At 44.9% G+C, this 21,348-nt stretch overlaps 1 protein-coding gene across 1 annotated transcript; it reads left to right on the forward strand.

The window, feature by feature from the left end:
* The first annotated feature begins 9,110 nt into the window (after positions 1–9,110).
* Positions 9,111–20,799, forward strand: tbxtb (T-box transcription factor Tb). Its single transcript, XM_055889550.1, has 8 exons — positions 9,111–9,316; positions 10,243–10,507; positions 11,408–11,542; positions 11,795–11,856; positions 12,322–12,380; positions 12,702–12,863; positions 18,882–19,014; positions 20,444–20,799. The coding sequence occupies exons 1-8, from the start codon at positions 9,111–9,113 to the stop codon at positions 20,730–20,732; spliced, it is 1,311 nt and encodes a 436-aa protein (XP_055745525.1). The 3' UTR covers positions 20,733–20,799.
* Positions 20,800–21,348: the final 549 nt, after the last annotated feature.

Raw genomic sequence — 21,348 nt, forward strand, 5'->3', positions numbered from 1 at the left:
TGCCAAGGCAGCGACTCTTCCTGGGGTTTATTAGCTAGCTGGCTGTCTCTCAGAGGTTGGTGTGGCCTAGCTAGCTAACACACCCTGTCCCTTACCAACATGGCTGTCTCTCAGAGGTAGGTGTGGCCTAGCTAGCTAACACACCCTGTCCCTTACCAACATGGCTGTCTCTCAGAGGTTGGTGTAGTCTAGCTAGCTAACACACCCTGTCCCTTACCAACATGGCTGTCTCTCAGAGGTAGGTGTGGCCTAGCTAGCTAACACACCCTGTCCCTTACCAACATGGCTGTCTCTCAGAGGTTGGTGTGGTCTAGTTAGCTAACACACCCTGTCCCTTACCAACATGGCTGTCTCTCTGAGGTTGGTGTGGCCTAGCTAGCTAACACACCCTGTCCCTTACCAACATGGCTGTCTCTCAGAGGTTGGTGTAGTCTAGCTAGCTAACACACCCTGTCCCTTACCAACATGGCTGTCTCTCAGAGGTTGGTGTTGTCTAGCTAGCTAACACACCCTGTCCCTTACCAACATGGCTGTCTCTCAGAGGTTGGTGTTGTCTAGCTAGCTAACACACCCTGTCCCTTACCAACATGGCTGTCTCTCTGAGGTTGGTGTGGCCTAGCTAGCTAACACACCCTGTCCCTTACCAACATGGCTGTCTCTCAGAGGTTGGTGTTGTCTAGCTAGCTAACACACCCTGTCCCTTACCAACATGGCTGTCTCTCTGAGGTTGGTGTGGCCTAGCTAGCTAACACACCCTGTCCCTTACCAACATGGCTGTCTCTCTGAGGTTGGTGTGGCCTAGCTAGCTAACACACCCTGTCCCTTACCAACATGGCTGTCTCTCTGAGGTTGGTGTGGCCTAGCTAGCTAACACACCCTGTCCCTTACCAACATGGCTGTCTCTCTGAGGTTGGTGTGGCCTAGCTAGCTAACACACCCTGTCCCTTACCAACATGGCTGTCTCTCAGAGGTTGGTGTAGTCTAGCTAGCTAACACACCCTGTCCCTTACCAACATGGCTGTCTCTCAGAGGTTATTGTGACACTGTTGTTGTTGGGTAATGATATATTTCAATATGTAAGGTATAGCTTAAAGAACAAAGCAATACTGACTTTTTAATAAGGTCTAAAAAGCTTGAAAGGAAACAGAAGATGAGGTTTCTCTTTCAACTGGTCTTTATATTGAGTCTGTTTTTCTCTGCTTGGTGTTAACTTTGACTGGGCCAGAACAGTCTGCTGTACAGAGACAGACACCCGCTGTGCTGCTGGGACCAGGAGAAGATCTGGTTAGTAAAGGACTTTCCAGACAGGAAGACAACATTTAATTTTTTTTTTTTGCGTGCGTGCGTGCGTGTGTGTGTCCTCAGACCCAGTCCAACATTTGGTTAGTAACACAATACATAGAAACCTCCTCCACTATGGAAGATGGAATATAACACATTCATGTTATGTCTGCTATTTCCAGATTTGTGTTCCTAAATTGTAAACTGCCATAGCAACTGCTATTTGGGGGGGGGAAATATGGAATATTCCGTCATAGTCATTTTAATTTGAGCATTTCTGAGAATGAACAGCATTTTTTATTTATTTTGTATCATAGTCCATATGACTCAAAGAAAAAAATCTGACACCATCATTGACTCCATCAATCATCTTTAAGACTTTTAATTACATTTTCCTTGGCATCCTACCATAGATGCAGTATGTATTTCCTCGTGTTCACTCTAACAAAGAGAAGAAGAACCTTCCTCCTCTTCTCAAACCAAATCGAATGTTTCAAACCTAACACGGCCCAACCCTTAAGGATCCTTCAAAGTCAAACTCGGATTGATCTCATTCTAACGAATACCAACAGAGGAATACGTTCCTACTGGTGTCTTCGCAGAAAGACGTTAGTGACCGTTACCCAGTTGTTTGTGACAGAGATGTGAAAATACAAAAAAAGATCTAAAGCCTTGTGACATCACAAAGAGGAACTTTAAAAACTTCAGTGATCATGCTTTTTCTTTAAACAATCTTTATTTTTGTGACCTTGATTGTAATTTCAGCGCTCCCTGAACTTGATTCAGCTTTGAGCCTCTTTGTCTTCTATACTATTGTGAATAGTCATGCTCCCTTTATATATAGGAGGGTTAAAGGTAGATCTAATGGCTGGTACACGCCGCAATTATCAGGTCATTCATAGAAGAGATGATGATGCTAGTAAAGGGCTTACATGTGTTACATATATATATATACTGTATGTTACAGGAGAAGGTCAATTTGGCAGCTGACTTGCTGCACCCTCGACAACTACTGTGATTATTATTATTTGACCCTGCTGGTCATCTATGAACATTTGAACATCTTGGCCATGTTCTATTTTAATCTCCACCCGGCACAGCCAGAAGAGGACTGGCAACCCCTCATAGCCTGGTTCCTCTCTAGGTTTCTTCCTAGGTTTTGGCCTTTCTAGGGAGTTTTTCCTAGCCACCGTGCTTCTACACCTGCATTGCTTGCTGTTTGGGGTTTTAGGCTGGGTTTCGGTTCAGCACTTTGAGATATCAGCTGATGTACGAAGGGCTATATAAATAGATTTTATTTTATTTTATTTTGGTTCAAGGCCAGGAACACAGGCTTATGCCCGGACTGGCAAGCTTTTATTAAGCAACTGAGGAATCATTGTGAGACAAATCAGAAAGGCTAAATCTGATTAATATGTAACAGCTCTTTCAGATTGTAACGGGAACCTGGCTAAGTTTCTGGAAAACTGTCAACTAACCGCATATAGCCTCCACACTGACTCTGTACCGTAATACCCTGTATATAGCCTCCACATTGACTCTGTACCGGTACCCCCTGTATATAGCCTCCACACTGACTCTGTATCGTTACCCCCCTGTATATAGCCTCCACATTGACTCTGTACCGTAATACCCTGTATATAGCCTCCACACTGACTCTGTACCAGTATCCCCTGTATATAGCCTCCACATTGACTCTGTACCGGTACCCCCTGTATATAGCCTCCACACTGACTCTGTACCGTAATACCCTGTATATAGCCTCCACATTGACTCTGTACCGGTACCCCCTGTATATAGCCTCCACATTGACTCTGTACCGGTACCCCCTGTTTATAGCCTCCACATTGACTCTGTACCGGTACCCCCTGTATATAGCCTCCACATTGACTCTGTACCGTAATACCCTGTATATAGCCTCCACACTGACTCTGTACCAGTATCCCCTGTATATAGCCTCCACATTGACTCTGTACCGGTACCCCCTGTATATAGCCTCCACACTGACTCTGTACCGTAATACCCTGTATATAGCCTCCACATTGACTCTGTACCGGTACCCCCTGTATATAGCCTCCACATTGACTCTGTACCGTAATACCCTGTATATAGCCTCCACACTGACTCTGTACCGTAATACCCTGTATATAGTCTCCACATTGACTCTGTACCGTAATACCCTGTATATAGCCTCCACATTGACTCTGTACCGTAACACCCTGTATATAGCCTCCACATTGACTCTGTACCGTAATACCCTGTATATAGCCTCCACACTGACTCTGTACCGTAATACCCTGTATATAGCCTCCACACTGACTCTGTACCGTAATACCCTGTATATAGCCTCCACATTGACTCTGTACCGTAATACCCTGTATATAGCCTCCACACTGACTCTGTACCGTAATACCCTGTATATAGCCTCCACACTGACTCTGTACCGTAATACCCTGTATATAGTCTCCACATTGACTCTGTACTGGTACCCCCTGTATATAGCCTCCACACTGACTCTGTACCGTAATACCCTGTATATAGCCTCCACATTGACTCTGTACCGGTACCCCCTGTATATAGCCTCCACACTGACTCTGTACCGTTACCCCCCTGTATATAGCCTCCACATTGACTCTGTACCGGTACCCCCTGTATATAGCCTCCACATTGACTCTGTACCGTAATACCCTGTATATAGCCTCCACACTGACTCTGTACCAGTATCCCCTGTATATAGCCTCCACATTGACTCTGTACCGGTACCCCCTGTATATAGCCTCCACACTGACTCTGTACCGTAATACCCTGTATATAGCCTCCACATTGACTCTGTACCGGTACCCCCTGTATATAGCCTCCACATTGACTCTGTACCGTAATACCCTGTATATAGCCTCCACACTGACTCTGTACCGTAATACCCTGTATATAGTCTCCACATTGACTCTGTACCGTAATACCCTGTATATAGCCTCCACATTGACTCTGTACCGTAACACCCTGTATATAGCCTCCACATTGACTCTGTACCGTAATACCCTGTATATAGCCTCCACACTGACTCTGTACCGTAATACCCTGTATATAGCCTCCACACTGACTCTGTACCGTAATACCCTGTATATAGCCTCCACATTGACTCTGTACCGTAATACCCTGTATATAGCCTCCACACTGACTCTGTACCGTAATACCCTGTATATAGCCTCCACACTGACTCTGTACCGTAATACCCTGTATATAGTCTCCACATTGACTCTGTACTGGTACCCCCTGTATATAGCCTCCACACTGACTCTGTACCGTAATACCCTGTATATAGCCTCCACATTGACTCTGTACCGGTACCCCCTGTATATAGCCTCCACACTGACTCTGTACCGTTACCCCCCTGTATATAGCCTCCACATTGACTCTGTACCGTAATACCCTGTATATAGCCTCCACACTGACTCTGTACCGTAATACCCTGTATATAGCCTCCACACTGACTCTGTACCGTAATACCCTGTATATAGCCTCCACACTGACTCTGTACCAGTATCCCCTGTATATAGCCTCCACAATGACTCTGTACCGGTACCCCCTGTATATAGCCTCCACACTGACTCTGTACCGTAATACCCTGTATATAGCCTCCACATTGACTCTGTACCGGTACCCCCTGTATATAGTCTCCACATTGACTCTGTACCGTAATACCCTGTATATAGCCTCCACATTGACTCTGTACCGGTACCCCCTGTATATAGCCTCCACACTGACTCTGTACCGTAATACCCTGTATATAGCCTCCACATTGACTCTGTACCGTAACACCCTGTATATAGCCTCCACATTGACTCTGTACCGGTACCCCCTGTATATAGCCTCCACACTGACTCTGTACCGTAATACCCTGTATATAGTCTCCACATTGACTCTGTACCGTAATACCCTGTATATAGCCTCCACACTGACTCTGTACCGTAATACCCTGTATATAGCCTCCACACTGACTCTGTACCGTAATACCCTGTATATAGCCTCCACACTGACTCTGTACCGTAACACCCTGTATATAGCCTCCACACTGACTCTGTACCGTAATACCCTGTATATAGCCTCCACATTGACTCTGTACCGGTACCCCCTGTATATAGCCTCCACAATGACTCTGTACCGTAATACCCTGTATATAGCCTCCACACTGACTCTGTACCGTAATACCCTGTATATAGCCTCCACATTGACTCTGTACCGGTACCCCCTGTATATAGCCTCCACATTGACTCTGTACCGTAATACCCTGTATATAGTCTCCACATTGACTCTGTACCGTAATACCCTGTATATAGCCTCCACATTGACTCTGTACCGTAACACCCTGTATATAGCCTCCACACTGACTCTGTACCGTAATACCCTGTATATAGCCTCCACATTGACTCTGTACCGTAATACCCTGTATATAGCCTCCACACTGACTCTGTACCGTAATACCCTGTATATAGCCTCCACACTGACTCTGTACCGTAATACCCTGTATATAGTCTCCACATTGACTCTGTACTGGTACCCCCTGTATATAGCCTCCACACTGACTCTGTACCGTAATACCCTGTATATAGCCTCCACATTGACTCTGTACCGTAACACCCTGTATATAGCCTCCACATTGACTCTGTACCGTAATACCCTGTATATAGCCTCCACATTGACTCTGTACCGTAATACCCTGTATATAGCCTCCACACTGACTCTGTACCGTAACATCCTGTATATAGCCTCCACACTGACTATGTACCGTAATACCCTGTATATAGCCTCCACGTTGACTCTGTACCATAATACCCTGTATATAGCCTCCACATTGACTCTGTACCGTAATACCCTGTATATAGCCTCCACATTGACTCTGTACCGTAATACCCTGTATATAGCCTCCACATTGACTCTGTACCGTAATACCCTGTATATAGCCTCCACACTGACTCTGTACCGTAATACCCTGTATATAGCCTCCACACTGACTCTGTACCGTAATACCCTGTATATAGCCTCCACATTGACTCTGTACCGTAATACCCTGTATATAGCCTCCACACTGACTCTGTACCGTAATACCCTGTATATAGCCTCCACATTGACCCTGTACCAGTACCCCCTGTATATAGCCTCCACATTGACTCTGTACTGGTAACCCTGTATATAGCCTCCACATTGACTCTGTACCGTAATACCCTGTATATAGCCTCCACATTGACTCTGTACCGTAATACCCTGTATATAGCCTCCACACTGACTCTGTACCGTAATACCCTGTATATAGCCTCCACATTGACTCTGTACCGTAACACCCTGTATATAGCCTCCACATTTACTCTGTACCGTAATACCCTGTATATAGCCTCCATATTGACTCTGTACCGTAATACCTTGTATATAGCCTCCACATTGACTCTGTACCGGTACCCCCTGTATATAGTCTCCACATTGACTCTGTACCGTAACACCCTGTATATAGCCTCCACATTGACTCTGTACCATAATACCCTGTATATAGCCTCCACACTGACTCTGTACCGTAATACCCTGTATATAGCCTCCACACTGACTCTGTACCGTAATACCCTGTATATAGCCTCCACATTGACTCTGTACCGTAATACCCTGTATATAGCCTCCACATTGACTCTGTACCGTAACACCCTGTATATAGCCTCCACATTGACTCTGTACCGGTACCCCCTGTATATAGTCTCCACATTGACTCTGTACTGGTACCCCCTGTATATAGTCTACACATTGACTCTGTACCGTAATACCCTGTATATAGCCTTCACATTGACTCTGTACCGGTACCCCCTGTATATAGCCTCCAAATTGACTCTGTACTGGTACCCCCTGTATATAGCCTCCACATTGACTCTGTACCGGTACCCCCTGTATATAGCCTCCACATTGACTCTGTACCGTAATACCCTGTATATAGCCTCCACATTGACTCTGTACCGGTACCCCCTGTATATAGTTCCTAACCCGTTCACAGGATTGGTTAACTCTTGAGGTTCCTAACCCGTTCACAGGATTGGTTAACTCTTGAGGTTCCTAACCCCGTTCACAGGATTTGTTAACTCTTGAGGTTCCTAGGGGCTCCACCAGCCAGGTAAATCTGCTTTCAGTTTTCATCTTTTGTTTTAATTTTTTTTACTTTTTGTTTTATTGCTAAATACATTTCATCTTGATTATCTGGTGCCGTTCGGGCAATTTAAAGTATTGATTGGGGACTTATTTGTGAAGGAATGTAACAGTTTTTATGGGTGATTTGTGATGTTTTATTTGTGCTTGCCATGACTGTGTTTTTGTATATATATATATATATATATATATATATATATATATATATATATATATATATATATATATATATATATATATATATGAATAAATAATTGTGTATAATGTATATATTTATATTGGAAAAGAGACCTAGGTCTACATATGTCTTCCCTGTCGAAATAAAGGCTAAATAAAAATGTAACTACCAATTATTTGAATAGAAATATAACACGTGTAATGTGTATTTCCTAGAATAACAAAAAATACACGTGATGACGTTGAATCAACGTGGAAAACGGCTTGGTTTTGAAAAAAGTCATCAACATAAGAGAATCAAAGTCTTTTTTTCACACAACTTTTAACCTAAATTCAATGAAATAGTGACATTTTTTTTTTTTTAAATTCACGTTGAATTCGCGTTAGTTGAAACCACAACCAAATGTATATTGAAACCGGATGTTAAACTGTCTGTTCCCCGTGGGTTTCTGCTAACTGGATGGATTGTTTATCATTGAGAATAATTTAGCCGAATAATACAATTTACGGAGAAGTGTTTTCTGTTGGTCACAGACTTGTTTCTATGCATCCCTCTTCTATTGTTTAAAGGTGTGTGTTATGGCCTGGTCTGTATTTCCTGCGTTTTGTCACCTACCCGACCACTTCCCAGGCCTTGAAACGAATAAACATCTCGAATAACCTTCATCGTGGGAAATGGTTTGGAAATTATTTCAGTTGTTAAAAGTTTTGTAGAATAAAACAGAACTATGAATTCATGAGTAAAAGCAGCAACAACAAAAAAATAAGTAAAAAATAAGTAAATAATGTAGCAAAATATAAAGTGTTTAATTAGAGGAAAACTTCACGTTTGTCTTTCGCATAGAAGTGTCACAAGTGACAACGTTTTTAACTAACATAATAAAAAATATATTCGGTCTATCAAGTTAGACTAGAGTTTGATCATCAGAAATAAAGTATTTTACGAGTCCTACCTATCTGAACATAGGCCTTCAGTCATTTGAGATTGAGTAAAACTGTAAAGAACATCTGAAAGAAATAGCTAAAAGTTAAAATCCCTCGGTTTCATTCTGCAGTTCTTTGGTATAGGCTACTACGTGTAAATATTGACAGATTGAAGTAATAAAGCAGTTAAAATTGGCTGGTGAGCAATCGACTTCAGACACATTACCCATCCTTCCTGTAAACCGTCCTTCCTGTAAACCAGCCTTCCTCCCTAATCCTACTGATACAGTATAGCCGCATACAACCAATGGCTGACCAGACGGCAGACATTAAAGCGAAGACCAGCCAACCAACGATGGCACAAAGATATATCTGTTTATTGACTGTTACTTCGGAATATATATTCGGAAACTTGCAATGGAGTGGAGAATATTGGATATATTCAAGTGGATTGGATATATAACCTATTTGGGAGCGACCAATTGTTGTTTTCTTATTAATCTCAAAGTGTAATAGGTAATTGTTCAACCCTGGAGCTGTTGGATAGAATGGACTCAGGTGGCGGGGATGGCCCGGGGAAGGTTATCCAGTACCGGGTGGACCACCTCCTCACTGCCGTGGAGAACGAGCTACAGGCGGGCAGCGAGAAGGGCGATCCTACGGAAAGACAACTCAAAGTCGGCTTGGATGAGAACGAACTGTGGCAGAAGTTTAAGGAACTCACGAATGAAATGATAGTAACCAAAAATGGCAGGTAAATTCATTCAATTGACATGAGTTTTATATATTGTTTAAATTGTTTATATGGTTCATGTATTGTATTAATTTTGGTTACTTTAGGCGTATTATTTATGGTTAGCCTACCTGCCAAATGTATAGCCTTTCTTTACAACGGTTGTATGTCTTAATTTATATAGTGAAGAAAACAGATAGGATAATATATATTTAAAATCTTTAACCTTTAACTGGGTAAGTAAGAACAAATTCTTATTTACAATGATGGCCTAGGAACAGTGGGTTAACTGTCTTGTTCAGGGGCAGAACGACAGATTTTTCCCTATCAACTCGGGGATTCGATTTTTGCAACCTTTCCGTTACTAGTCCAACGCTTTAACCACTAGGCTACCTGCCGCCCCAACATCTGAAGGCTTATATCACAAATAAATCGTGTTAAACGCGTCTATAACATTGCTATGATATCACAGTAATAAAGGAAACCAGATTGCACACCTTCATTCTGCTGTGCTTTATCTTGGCCAGGTCGCAGTTGTAAATGAGAACTTGTTCTCAACTGGCCGACCTGGTTAAATAAAGGTGAAAAAAAGCAACAACAAAAAATCATGCATTATATTTAGAGTTTTTATTAATATTCACATGGCCTATAAAGTGAACCACGCGTTCGCTTGACATTAGTGTCAATAATGTCCCTATTGTACAACAGATTATAGCTATTGTACAACAGATTATAGCTATTGTACAACAGATTATAGCTATTGTACAACAGATTATAGCTATTGTACAACAGATTATAGCTATTGTACAACAGATTATAGCTATTGTACAACAGATTATAGCTATTGTACAACAGATTATAGCTATTGTACAACAGATTATAGCTATTGTATGACTAGGAAGGAAGAGATAAGGACACCTGTTATTATATTTTCCTTTGTATCCAAGGCGCATGTTTCCGGTGCTGAAAGTGAATGTTTCTGGGTTGGATCCGAACGCCATGTACTCGTTCCTGCTGGACTTCGTGGCTGCGGACAACCACCGGTGGAAATACGTTAACGGGGAGTGGGTTCCCGGGGGTAAGCCCGAGCCTCAAGCCCCGAGCTGCGTATATATCCACCCGGACTCGCCTAACTTCGGAGCGCGCTGGATGAAAGATCCGGTCTCTTTCTGTAAAGTCAAACTCACCAACAAACTCAACGGAGGAGGCCAGGTTAGGCGATTACAGTCTTATCACTTTAAATGTCATTTTATAAACCCTTTTTGAGTGATCGTGTTTTTTTCAATGATTGTGATAACAATTTAGATGAGAAAACATGTCAAATGTATTTATATAGCCCTTCTTACATCAGCTGATGCCACAAAGTGCTGTACAGAAACCCAGCCTAAAACCCCAAACAGCAAGCAATGCAGGTGTAGAAGCACGGTGGCTAGGAAAAACTCTCTAGAAAGGCCAAAACCTAAGAAGAAACCTAGAGAGGAACCAGGCTATGAGGGATGGCCAGGAATTTATCCTAAACGTATAATAATATTTTATACAACCAGTGGGTCTAATCCTGGACGCTGATTGGTTAAAACCGCACTCCAGCGGGTCTATTCCACTAATTATCACCGGCTAAATCTATGACGTTAAAATGCCCATTTACTCTGTTCCGTCTGTCTGCGCAAATCACTGTCTCATCAGCCCAGGCAGGGACTTTATTAACCATCTCGACATAATCTCACATTTCTTTTAGACTAACATTTAGTTTTCAACGGGGGAGATTTGTATAAACCTTCCTCTGTCTCTCTGACATTTGCAACATTGTTTCAATATTGAAATTCAATCTCCAGCTGTCCTCGATTTAGTCTCGGGCCTAACGACACTCGTACCAATATATCCTCCAAACACCGACTTCTCGGGAATTATCACTTAAATAATATATTCAATTTTCAGAAGACGCTTTTATCCAAAGCGAATTACAGTCAAACGTGTATACATTGTAAGTTATGTGGTCACGGGAACACCCATCAAACAACATTTCGATTAAAATAAATTATATATTTCTAACTGTAAAATAAAGCCTATTATTTAACCTTTTGCTTTTTTACATTTTTTATATACATTTTTCAGATCATGTTAAATTCGTTGCACAAATATGAGCCACGTGTCCATATTGTGCGCGTCGGAGGGCCGCAGAGAATGATGACGAGTCACTCCTTCCCTGAGACGCGGTTCATAGCCGTCACTGCCTACCAGAACGAAGAGGTACATTGTTGTATTACTTAAATACATTCTTTTATAAACACTCTAATGTTAACAGTAATGTGTGGTTTTGTTGTTCATGTAATAACATTCCAATAAGTAGACTTTGAAGTACGCAACGTTGTAGATATTTAGTTTTGGTCGTTTTAGGTGAGAAGATATACAAAAAAAATCTTGTTTATTAAGATTCGTTTTTTTTTGTTGTTAGTTTTTTTTTTAACCAATTTTGCATTGTATTTTCACTCCACATTTTAGATAACCGGTCTGAAAATCAAATACAACCCGTTTGCCAAGGCCTTTCTGGATGCCAAAGAAAGGTATGGCAGTCGCTTGCTCCCCTTTTCTGCCCATTAGAAATATATATTTAGTTAGATTTGATGTAGAATATAGAATGTATTAATGAGCCTAGACTACATTGTGTGTCTACTGGTAGATTGGGTTCCATAGATGTGCTCTGATTGGACTACATTGTGTGTCTACTGGTAGATTGGGAACCAGTGTTCCATAGGCGTGCTCTGATTGGACTACATTGTGTGTCTACTGGTAGATTGGGAACCAGTGTTCCATAGACGTGCTCTGATTGGACTACATTGTGTGTCTACTGGTAGATTGGGAACCAGTGTTACATAGACGTGCTCTGATTGGACTACATTGTGTGTCTACTGGTAGATTGGGAACCAGTGTTACATAGACGTGCTCTGATTGGACTACATTGTGTGTCTACTGGTAGATTGGGAACCAGTGTTACATAGATGTGCTCTGATTGGAATTCCTCTCGACAGAACTGATCATAAAGACATTATGGATGACAGTGACAACCAGCAATCAAGCTACTCTCAATGTAAGTATTTCAGACTTTCTTTGTTTTGTTTTTGTGAACAACTTTTTAAAAATTAAACATTTAAATAAAGAATGGGATTGATACATACAATATAGTTTACAGACAGCACATTGAAAATGTAAACGCTGATTAAATATTTTACTTAAATTCTTTATTTTTAGATCTCAATTCTTCAATTCGACACATAAGCACCACAACTGCAGTTGTAAAAAAAAGGCGTTAAAAATAAATGTGGTGGATTTAAAGAATAGAAGATATAAAACTCTTGACATAAAATGGCTCCGTGTTTCCCTGTGTTCCTGCGGGCCCACCACACTACAGTGAGTGGATGGTTCATCCCAGGACCTCCTGCTAGCCCTCACACGCCGTTTGGGAGCCCACTGTCCCTGTCCTCGTCCCATGGCTGTGACCGCTACTCCACCCTGAGAAACCATCGCTCTGCACCGTACAGCAGCCCTTACACCCATCGGACCAGCTCCCCTAGTGAGTGTCTCGCTCTCCTGTCATCCACCACCCCTCCACCCTCTCTCCTGTCCTCCACGACTCTCCTGTCCTCCACCCCTCTCCTGTCCTCCACCCTCTCTCCTGTCCTCCACCCCTCTCCTGTCCTCCACCCTCTCTCCTGTCCTCCACCCTCTCTCCTGTCCTCCACCCTCTCTCCTGTCCTCCACCCCTCTCCTGTCCTCCACCCCTATCCTGTCCTCCACCCTCTCTCCTGTCCTCCACCCTCTCTCCTGTCCTCCACCCTCTCTCCTGTCCTCCACCCCTCTCCTGTCCTCCACCCCCTCTCCTGTCCTCCACCCCTCTCCTGTCCTCCACCCCTCTCCTGTCCTCCACCCCTCTCCTGTCCTCCACCCCCTCTCCTGTCCTCCACCCCCTCTCCTGTCCTCCACCCCCTCCCCTGTCCTCCACCCCCTCTCCTGTCCTCCACCCCCTCTCCTGTCCTCCACCCCTCTCCTGTCCTCCACCCCTCTCCTGTCCTCCACCCTCTCTCCTGTCCTCCACCCCTCTCCTGTCCTCCACCCCCTCTCCTGTCCTCCACCCTCTCTCCTGTCCTCCACCACCCCTCCACCCCCTCTCCTGTCCTCCACCACCCCTCCACCCCCTCTCCTGTCCTTCACCACCCCTTCACCCCTCTCCTGTCCTCCACCACCCCTTCACCCCTCTCCTGTCATCCACCACCCCTCCACCCCCTCTCCTGTCCTCCACCCCTCTCCTGTCCTCCACCCCCTCTCCTCCACCACCCCTCCCCCTCTCCTGTCCTCCACCCCTCTCCTGTCCTCCACCCCTCTCCTGTCCTCCACCACCCCTCCACCCCTCTCCTGTCCTCCACCACCCCTCCTTCACTCCTTCACCACCCCTCCTTCACTTCTCCAACCCCGCTACCAACACCCCTTCCCTTCTCCTCTATCCATCCTACCAACACCCCTTTCCTTCTCCTCCATCCATCCTACCAACACCCCTTCCCTTCTCTTCCTCCTCTATCCATCCTACCAACACCCCTTCCCTCCTCCTCTATCCATCCTCCCAACACCCCTTCCCTTCTCCTCCTCCTCTATCCATCCTCCCAACACCCCTTCCCTCCTCCTCCTCTATCCATCCTCCCAACACCCCTTTCCACCATTAACAAGAAAGTCAAACAAATGTGTCTGAGCAGGAGATGTTCTGCATTCCTCTGTTCTTTGTGAGATCAGGACACTCAGAGTTGTAAACAGCTGGTCTTTGTGAGAGCAGGACACTCAGAGTTGTAAACAGCTGGTCTTTGTGAGAGCAGGACACTCAGAGTTGTAAACAGCTGGTCTTTGTGAGAGCAGGACACTCAGAGTTGTAAACAGCTGGTCTTTGTGAGAGCAGGACACTCAGAGTTGTAAACAGCTGGTCTTTGTGAGAGCAGGACACTCAGAGTTGTAAACAGCTGGTCTTTGTGAGAGCAGGACACTCAGAGTTGTAAACAGCTGGTCTTTGTGAGAGCAGGACACTCAGAGTTGTAAACAGCTGGTCTTTGTGAGAGCAGGACACTCAGAGTTGTAAACAGCTGGTCTTTGTGAGAGCAGGACACTCAGAGTTGTAAACAGCTGGTCTTTGTGAGAGCAGGACACTCAGAGTTGTAAACAGCTGGTCTTTGTGAGAGCAGGACACTCAGAGTTGTAAACAGCTGGTCTTTGTGAGAGCAGGACACTCAGAGTTGTAAACAGCTGGTCTTTGTGAGAGCAGGACACTCAGAGTTGTAAACAGCTGGTCTTTGTGAGAGCAGGACACTCAGAGTTGTAAACAGCTGGTCTTTGTGAGAGCAGGACACTCAGAGTTGTAAACAGCTGGTCTTTGTGAGAGCAGGACACTCAGAGTTGTAAACAGCTGGTCTTTGTGAGAGCAGGACACTCAGAGTTGTAAACAGCTGGTCTTTGTGAGAGCAGGACACTCAGAGTTGTAAACAGCTGGTCTTTGTGAGAGCAGGACACTCAGAGTTGTAAACAGCTGGTCTTTGTGAGAGCAGGACACTCAGAGTTGTAAACAGCTGGTCTTCCAACAGAGAATGCCTGGACAGATGCATTATCAGTCAGTCATCCTCGTCTTCTTCAGCCAGTACTGTGAGCGTGAACTAAAGACACCCCTAGAATTACATTTAGTAGAGAGTAATTGACTGGATTCAAAGCCTCTTAAAGCCCCTTTTCACAGAGAGAGAACTACAGAATATATAGATATATACAGTATATATATATATCAAAAGATATGTTTCTTTCTGCACTTATTTTGTATGACCTCAAACCCGGATGACTGTTACGCACGCCTCTGAGAAGAGGGAACACAACTCCCTGCTACAACTCAACTCTCTGAAGTGCAAGAGGTATGGACTGTAGGTGCGAGTAAGGATGACACAAAAGCAGATTTTACCGTTTACTTGGATTTATTTTCTTACACGGTAATATGGGGAAAAGGGGCTGGACGGAACCAAAGCAAAGAAAGTAAATATCAAAGTTCCCCCTCTCCTATCTAACCTGCCTACCCACTTAACTTACCTAACTTAGCACCGTCTGGTGCCCTAACCAAAATACAGGGGGTGGTCCGCCCAGGTCTTACCTCGTGTGCCTAGACAGTAAATATACTACGGGTATATGTATGCCCGCGGGCCTCTTGCCTAAGCACTCCCAAAGTGCCTTCTCCTTCCCCCCCTGGGAACAAACGAAACAGAGTAATTATTAATGATTTCACAAACACTCAAACACAGGACATAGAAAAACTGCTACCAACAACAACAGTACATACCACACTTTCTGATACACAACCAACACTATATCACAATCTAATTTTTCTCTCTCAATCTCCAAATCTCTACTCCTTATCTCATCTCTCTCCCCTCTCTCCCCTCAATCTCCTGGGCAGAACACTGGCTTTTATCTTCAGGTGGCAATGGTGATTAGTGTCAGCTGCTTCTTGACGAGGGGGCGGGGTCAGCTCCAATCACCAATTAGCCTGGTGTTGACCAATCAGCTGGTTGGGGAGTACTTCAGGAAGCCATCTCCTGAAACACACACTCAAATACAAAACAGAACACAGAAACTGGGGAACGTAACACGCCCACCACAAAAATTGCAAACATACAGTTTGTAATAACAAAAACCAACGCTTCCCCAGTTAGTAAACCCGTGATAGAGCGTCAGCAACCACATTCACTGAGCCCTTCACATAGGCTATCTGTACATTATATCCTTGTACAATCAGAGCCCACCGCATAAGGCGGCGGTTCTGATTGTACATTTGCTTTAAGAACACTAAAGGATTATGGTCCGTGAAGACCATTACAGGAAAGGCACTGGATCCCACATATACCTCAAAGAACTGTAAGGCTAGCAATAAAGCTAGCGTCTCTTGTTCAATTGTGGAGTACCTTGACTGACACGAGTTGAACTTACGGGAGAAGAAACTGACGGGCCGATCCACTCCGTCTTCATCTTCCTGTAAGAGAACCGCACCCACCCCCACTATACTAGCGTCAACCTCCAACTTAAAAGGTTTGTCAAAGTTGGGGGCGGCAAGCACTGGGGCACTACAAAGTAGCGCTTTAGCGGACTCAAACGCATGGTTACAGTCCTTGGACCACCTAAATGGTACCTTGGGACTAAGCAGAGATGAAAGGGGAGCTACTACCGTCGAGAAATTCTTACAGAATGTACGATAGTACCCTACCATCGCTAGGAATCTGCGCAACTGGCGTCGAGTCGTGGGAGCAGGAAAAGCAACAATTGCCTCCACCTTGCCAGTTACTGGGCGCACTTGACCTCGTCCCACTTGTTTCCCTAAGTAAGTCACCGTAGCCTTCCCAAACTCACACTTGGCCAAATTGAGGGTTAAAGAAGCATTCTCCAACCGCTGAAACACACTTTTCAAAGTGGAGAGATGATCAGACCAAGTAGACGAATGGATCACCACATCATCAAGGTATGCAGTACAATTTGGCACATCTGCAAACACAATGTTAACTAGACGCTGAAAAGTAGCAGGTGCATTACACATGCCAAAGGGCATCACAGTGTATTGTACAAAGTTATCAGGCGTAACAAAAGCCGATATGTCAGAAGCTCTAGAGGTCAGAGGCACCTGCCAATAACCTTTTAACAAATCTAACTTACTAACGTAAGCAGCAGAGCCAATTCTATCAATGCAGTCATCTAATCGAGGTAGAGGAAAAGAATCAGACTTTGTAACTGCATTTACTCGACGATAGTCAGTGCATAAGCGGGACGTACCGTCAGGCTTAGGAACAAGAATACATGGGGAACTCCAGGAGCTGTTACTGGGTTTTGCCATGTCATTCTGTAATAAATAAGCTACCTCACTTTTCATTACCTCCCTTTTCTTTGTATTAACCCGGTACGGATGCTGACGTATAGGAGCAGCATTCCCTACATCCACGTCATGTTCCAAGATGGACGTGCGACTTGGAACGTCCTGAAACACACTGAGAAAACTGTTTATCAATAGGATAAGGTCCTTAGTTTGATCGTTATCCAAATGTTCCATTTGAGAGGGTAACTTCTTCAGCATCTCTGAATTACATAGGCGTTCACACTGCTGTAACGTATGGCGTAACTCCAACCCATCCTCCTTATCCTCCTCTAGGTCCCAGCCAGGCTTCAGCACCACCGCAGCCACACTGGAGACGGCGGGCTGGACCGGCTTACTTGAGGAGCTGTGTGGAGAGTCACGTACATAATATTCTTTTAGCATGTTAACATGACACACACGGGAAGAACGCCTTCGATCTGGGGTCTTTATCACATAGTTTGTGTCACTGAGTTTCTTTTCCACCAAATATGGTCCAGAAAAACGTGCTGACAGAGATGAGCCAGGAATTGGCAACAAAACTAAAACTTGATCCCCTGGTGCAAAAGAACGGCCAACAGCCTTTTTGTCATAATGCACCTTCATGCGTTTTTGCGAAGAGGAAAGAGACTTTTGGGCCAACGCACATGCGGCGTGCAGTCTCTCCCGCATCTTACTGACATAATCCAACACATTTTTAGGGGCGCTACTGGGTGTAGGAGATAAGATATGCTCCTTCAAAACTTTCAGCGGACCCCGTGGGGTGTGTCCAAACACAAGGTCAGCAGGGCTGAACCCTAAGGACTCTTGTATCGTTTCCCTAATAGCAAATAGGACAAAGGGCACCCCCTCATCCCAATCGGTACTGGTATCCATACAATACTTGCGTAGCATTGCCTTCAGCGTCTGATGCCAGCGTTCGAGAGCCCCTTGACTCTCTGGATGATACGGACTTGAGACCTGATGGGAAATACACAATGTCTTTAACACATTTGAAAACATTTTGGACATGAAGTTGGATCCCTGATCAGTTTGGATTACTTTAGGGAGTCCAAACGTAGAGAAGAACTTCACCAGTGCCTTCACCACAGTCTTAGCCGTAATAGTACGGAGAGGAATAGCCTCTGGGTATCGAGTAGCACTGCACATTATTGTTAATAGGAACTGGTTACCTGACCTGGTTTTCGGCAACGGACCTACACAATCAACTATCACTCTTTCAAACGGTTCCCCCACCACAGGAATCGGGTAGAGCGGTGCTCTAGGAACTGTTTGATTCGCTTTCCCAGTGAGTTGACATACGTGACATGTTTTACACACACTCAAATACAAAACAGAACACAGAAACTGGGGAACGTAACAATGACGCTGGGGCCAATTGTGCGCCGTCCTATAGGTCTCCCAATCACCGGCCGGATGTGATACAGCCTGGATACAAACCAGGGACTGTAGTGACGCCTCTTGCGCTGAGATGCAGTGCCTTAGACAGCTGTGCCACTCGGGAGCCCCAACAGGCAGCAAAGAGGACTAACTAACTTACAATTGGTGCAGGCCCCATGGTCTGGTGAATTAGACAAGAGAGATCCGGGTATCATTTTGTCTCCCCTGTTGTTTCTAATACAGCAAAAATGCCCTAAAAAATGAATCTTTAAAATAAACTCATGATTGGTTGTGTTGCAGCTGGTTACTCTGATATGTCCTCTGGCTGTCTGTCCATGCTGCCCTCCCATGACAACTGGTCCAGTCTTCAGATGTCTTCACACTCCACCATGCTGCCCGTGACCCACTGTAGCGGCACTGGGACCAACTCCAGGTTGGTGGCCTCTCCTGCTGCCGCATCTTCTTCTTCCTCTCTCTCTCTCTCTCTCTAACTCTCTCTCTCTCTCTCTCTCTCTCTCTCTCTCTCTCTCTCTCTCTCTGTCTCTGTCTCTTTCTTTCTCTCTCTCTCTCTCTCTCTCTGTCTCTCTCTCTCTCTGTCTCTCTCTCTCTCTGTCTCTCTCTCTCTCTTTCTTTGTCTCTCTCTCTCTCTTTCTTTCTCTCTCTCTCTCTCTCTCTCTCTCTCTCTCTCTCTCTCTCTCTCTCTCTGTGTCTTTCTCTCTCTCTCTCTCTCTCTCTCTCTCTCTCTCTCTGTGTCTTTCTCTCTCTCTCTCTGTCTCTGTCTCTCTCTCTCTGTCTCTTTCTTTCTCTCTCTCTCTCTCTCTCTCTCTCTCTCTCTCTCTCTCTGTCTCTCTCTCTGTCTCTCTCTCTGTCTCTCTGTCTGTCTGTCTCTCTGTCTGTCTGTCTCTCTCTCTCTCTCTCTGTCTCTCTCTCTGTCTCTCTCTCTGTCTCTCTGTCTGTCTGTCTCTCTCTCTCTCTCTCTGTCTCTCTCTCTCTCTCTGTCTCTCTCTCTCTCTGTCTCTCTCTCTCTGTCTCTCTCTCTGTCTCTCTCTCTGTCTCTCTCTCTATCTCTCTCTCTCTCTCTCTCTATCTGTCTCTATGTGTCTCTCTCACTCTCTGTGTCTCTCTCTCTCTCTCTCTCATGAATGTGTTATGTACTACTTATGAATGTGTTATGTACTACTTATGAATGTGTAATGTAAGGGATATGAATGTGTCACATAAAGGTTATGAATGTGTTATGTACCATTTTAGATTGTGTTAGGTAATGGTTATGAATGTGTTATGTACTGGTTATGAATGTGTTATGTACTGCTTATGAATGTGTTACGTAAGGCTTATGAATGTGTTACGTAAGGGTTATGAATGTGTTATGTAAGGGTTATGAATGTGTTATGTACTGGTTATTAATGTGTTATGTACTGGTTATGAATGTGTTATGTACTGGTTATGAATGTGTTACGTAAGGGTTATGAATGTGTTACGTAAGGGTTATGAATGTGTTATGTACTGGTTATGAATGTGTTATGTACTGGTTATGAATGTGTTATGTAAGGGTTATGAATGTGTTATGTACTGGTTATGAATGTGTTATGTACTGGTTATGAATGTGTTATGTACTGGTTATGAATGTGTTATGTACTGGTTATGAATGTGTTATGTAAGGGTTATGAATGTGTTATGTACTGGTTATGAATGTGTTACGTACTGGTTATTAATGTGTTACGTACTGGTTATGAATGTGTTATGTACTGGTTATGAATGTGTTCATACGTACTGTAGGTATCCTTCAAGTAAAGAAGTTCCATGTATCTCACGTGAAACTGACATAGTCTTCTGTTCCCGCGTGTCCTCTCTGTATCCAGCCAGTACCCCAGCCTGTGGTCCGTCAGTAACCCGTCCCTGACCCCTGTCTCCCAGTCGGGGGAGATGTCCAACAGCCTAGGCTCCCAGTTCCTGCGAGGCACCAGTAGTAGCCACTATCCTGGGCTGTCTCACTCCGTCACAGCGCCATCTGGTGGATCCCCGCTGTATGACTGCAGCACGGCCACAGAGGTGCACGATAGTACGATACTATCGCATTATAATACGTCACCGCACAGTCACACGCGACTGACTACAGTATGGACTCCTGTTACACCTCCGTCCATGTAGGGGGAGAGAGAGAGACACAGATATACAGGCAGAGCAGGGCAGGGCAGGACAGGACAGGACAGGGCAGGGCAGGACAGGACAGGGCAGGGCAGGGCAGGGCAGGACAGGGGGAGGGCAGGGCAGGGCAGGACAGGGCAGGACAGGGCAGGACAGGGTAGGGCAGGGTAGGACAGGGCAGGGCAGGGGAGGGCAGGGTAGGGCAGGGCAGGGCAGGGGAGGGCAGGGTAGGGCAGGGCAGGACAGGGCAGGGTAGGGCAGGACAGGACAGGGCAGGACAGGACAGGGCAGGATAGGGCAGGACAGGGCAGGACAGGGCAGGACAGGGCAGGGCAGGGCAGGACAGGATAGGGCAGACAGCGTAATACAATCAATGCTCATGTTTTGTAAAAAAGGCTTGATAGCAACATGGACTGTGATCCGTTAACAAACCAAAGGCTTGATAGCAACATGGACTGTGATCCGTTAACAAACCAAAGGCTTGATAGCAACATGGACTGTGATCCGTTAACAAACCAAAGGCTTGATAGCAACATGGACTGTGATCCGTTAACAAACCAAAGGCTTGATAGCAACATGGACTGTGATCCGTTAACAAACCAAAGGCTTGATAGCAACA

The sequence above is a fragment of the Salvelinus fontinalis genome, chromosome 30, assembly GCF_029448725.1.
Source record: "Salvelinus fontinalis isolate EN_2023a chromosome 30, ASM2944872v1, whole genome shotgun sequence".
NCBI lineage: Eukaryota > Metazoa > Chordata > Actinopteri > Salmoniformes > Salmonidae > Salvelinus > Salvelinus fontinalis.

Coding starts and splice junctions, on each gene's coding strand:
- tbxtb (XM_055889550.1), top strand. CDS start 9,111: ATGGACTCAGGTGGCGGGGATGGCCCGGGGAAGGTTATCCAGTACCGG. Junction 9,317..10,242: donor ATAGTAACCAAAAATGGCAG/GTAAATTCATTC, acceptor TTTGTATCCAAG/GCGCATGTTTCCGGTGCTGA. Junction 11,543..11,794: donor CTGCCTACCAGAACGAAGAG/GTACATTGTTGT, acceptor TCCACATTTTAG/ATAACCGGTCTGAAAATCAA.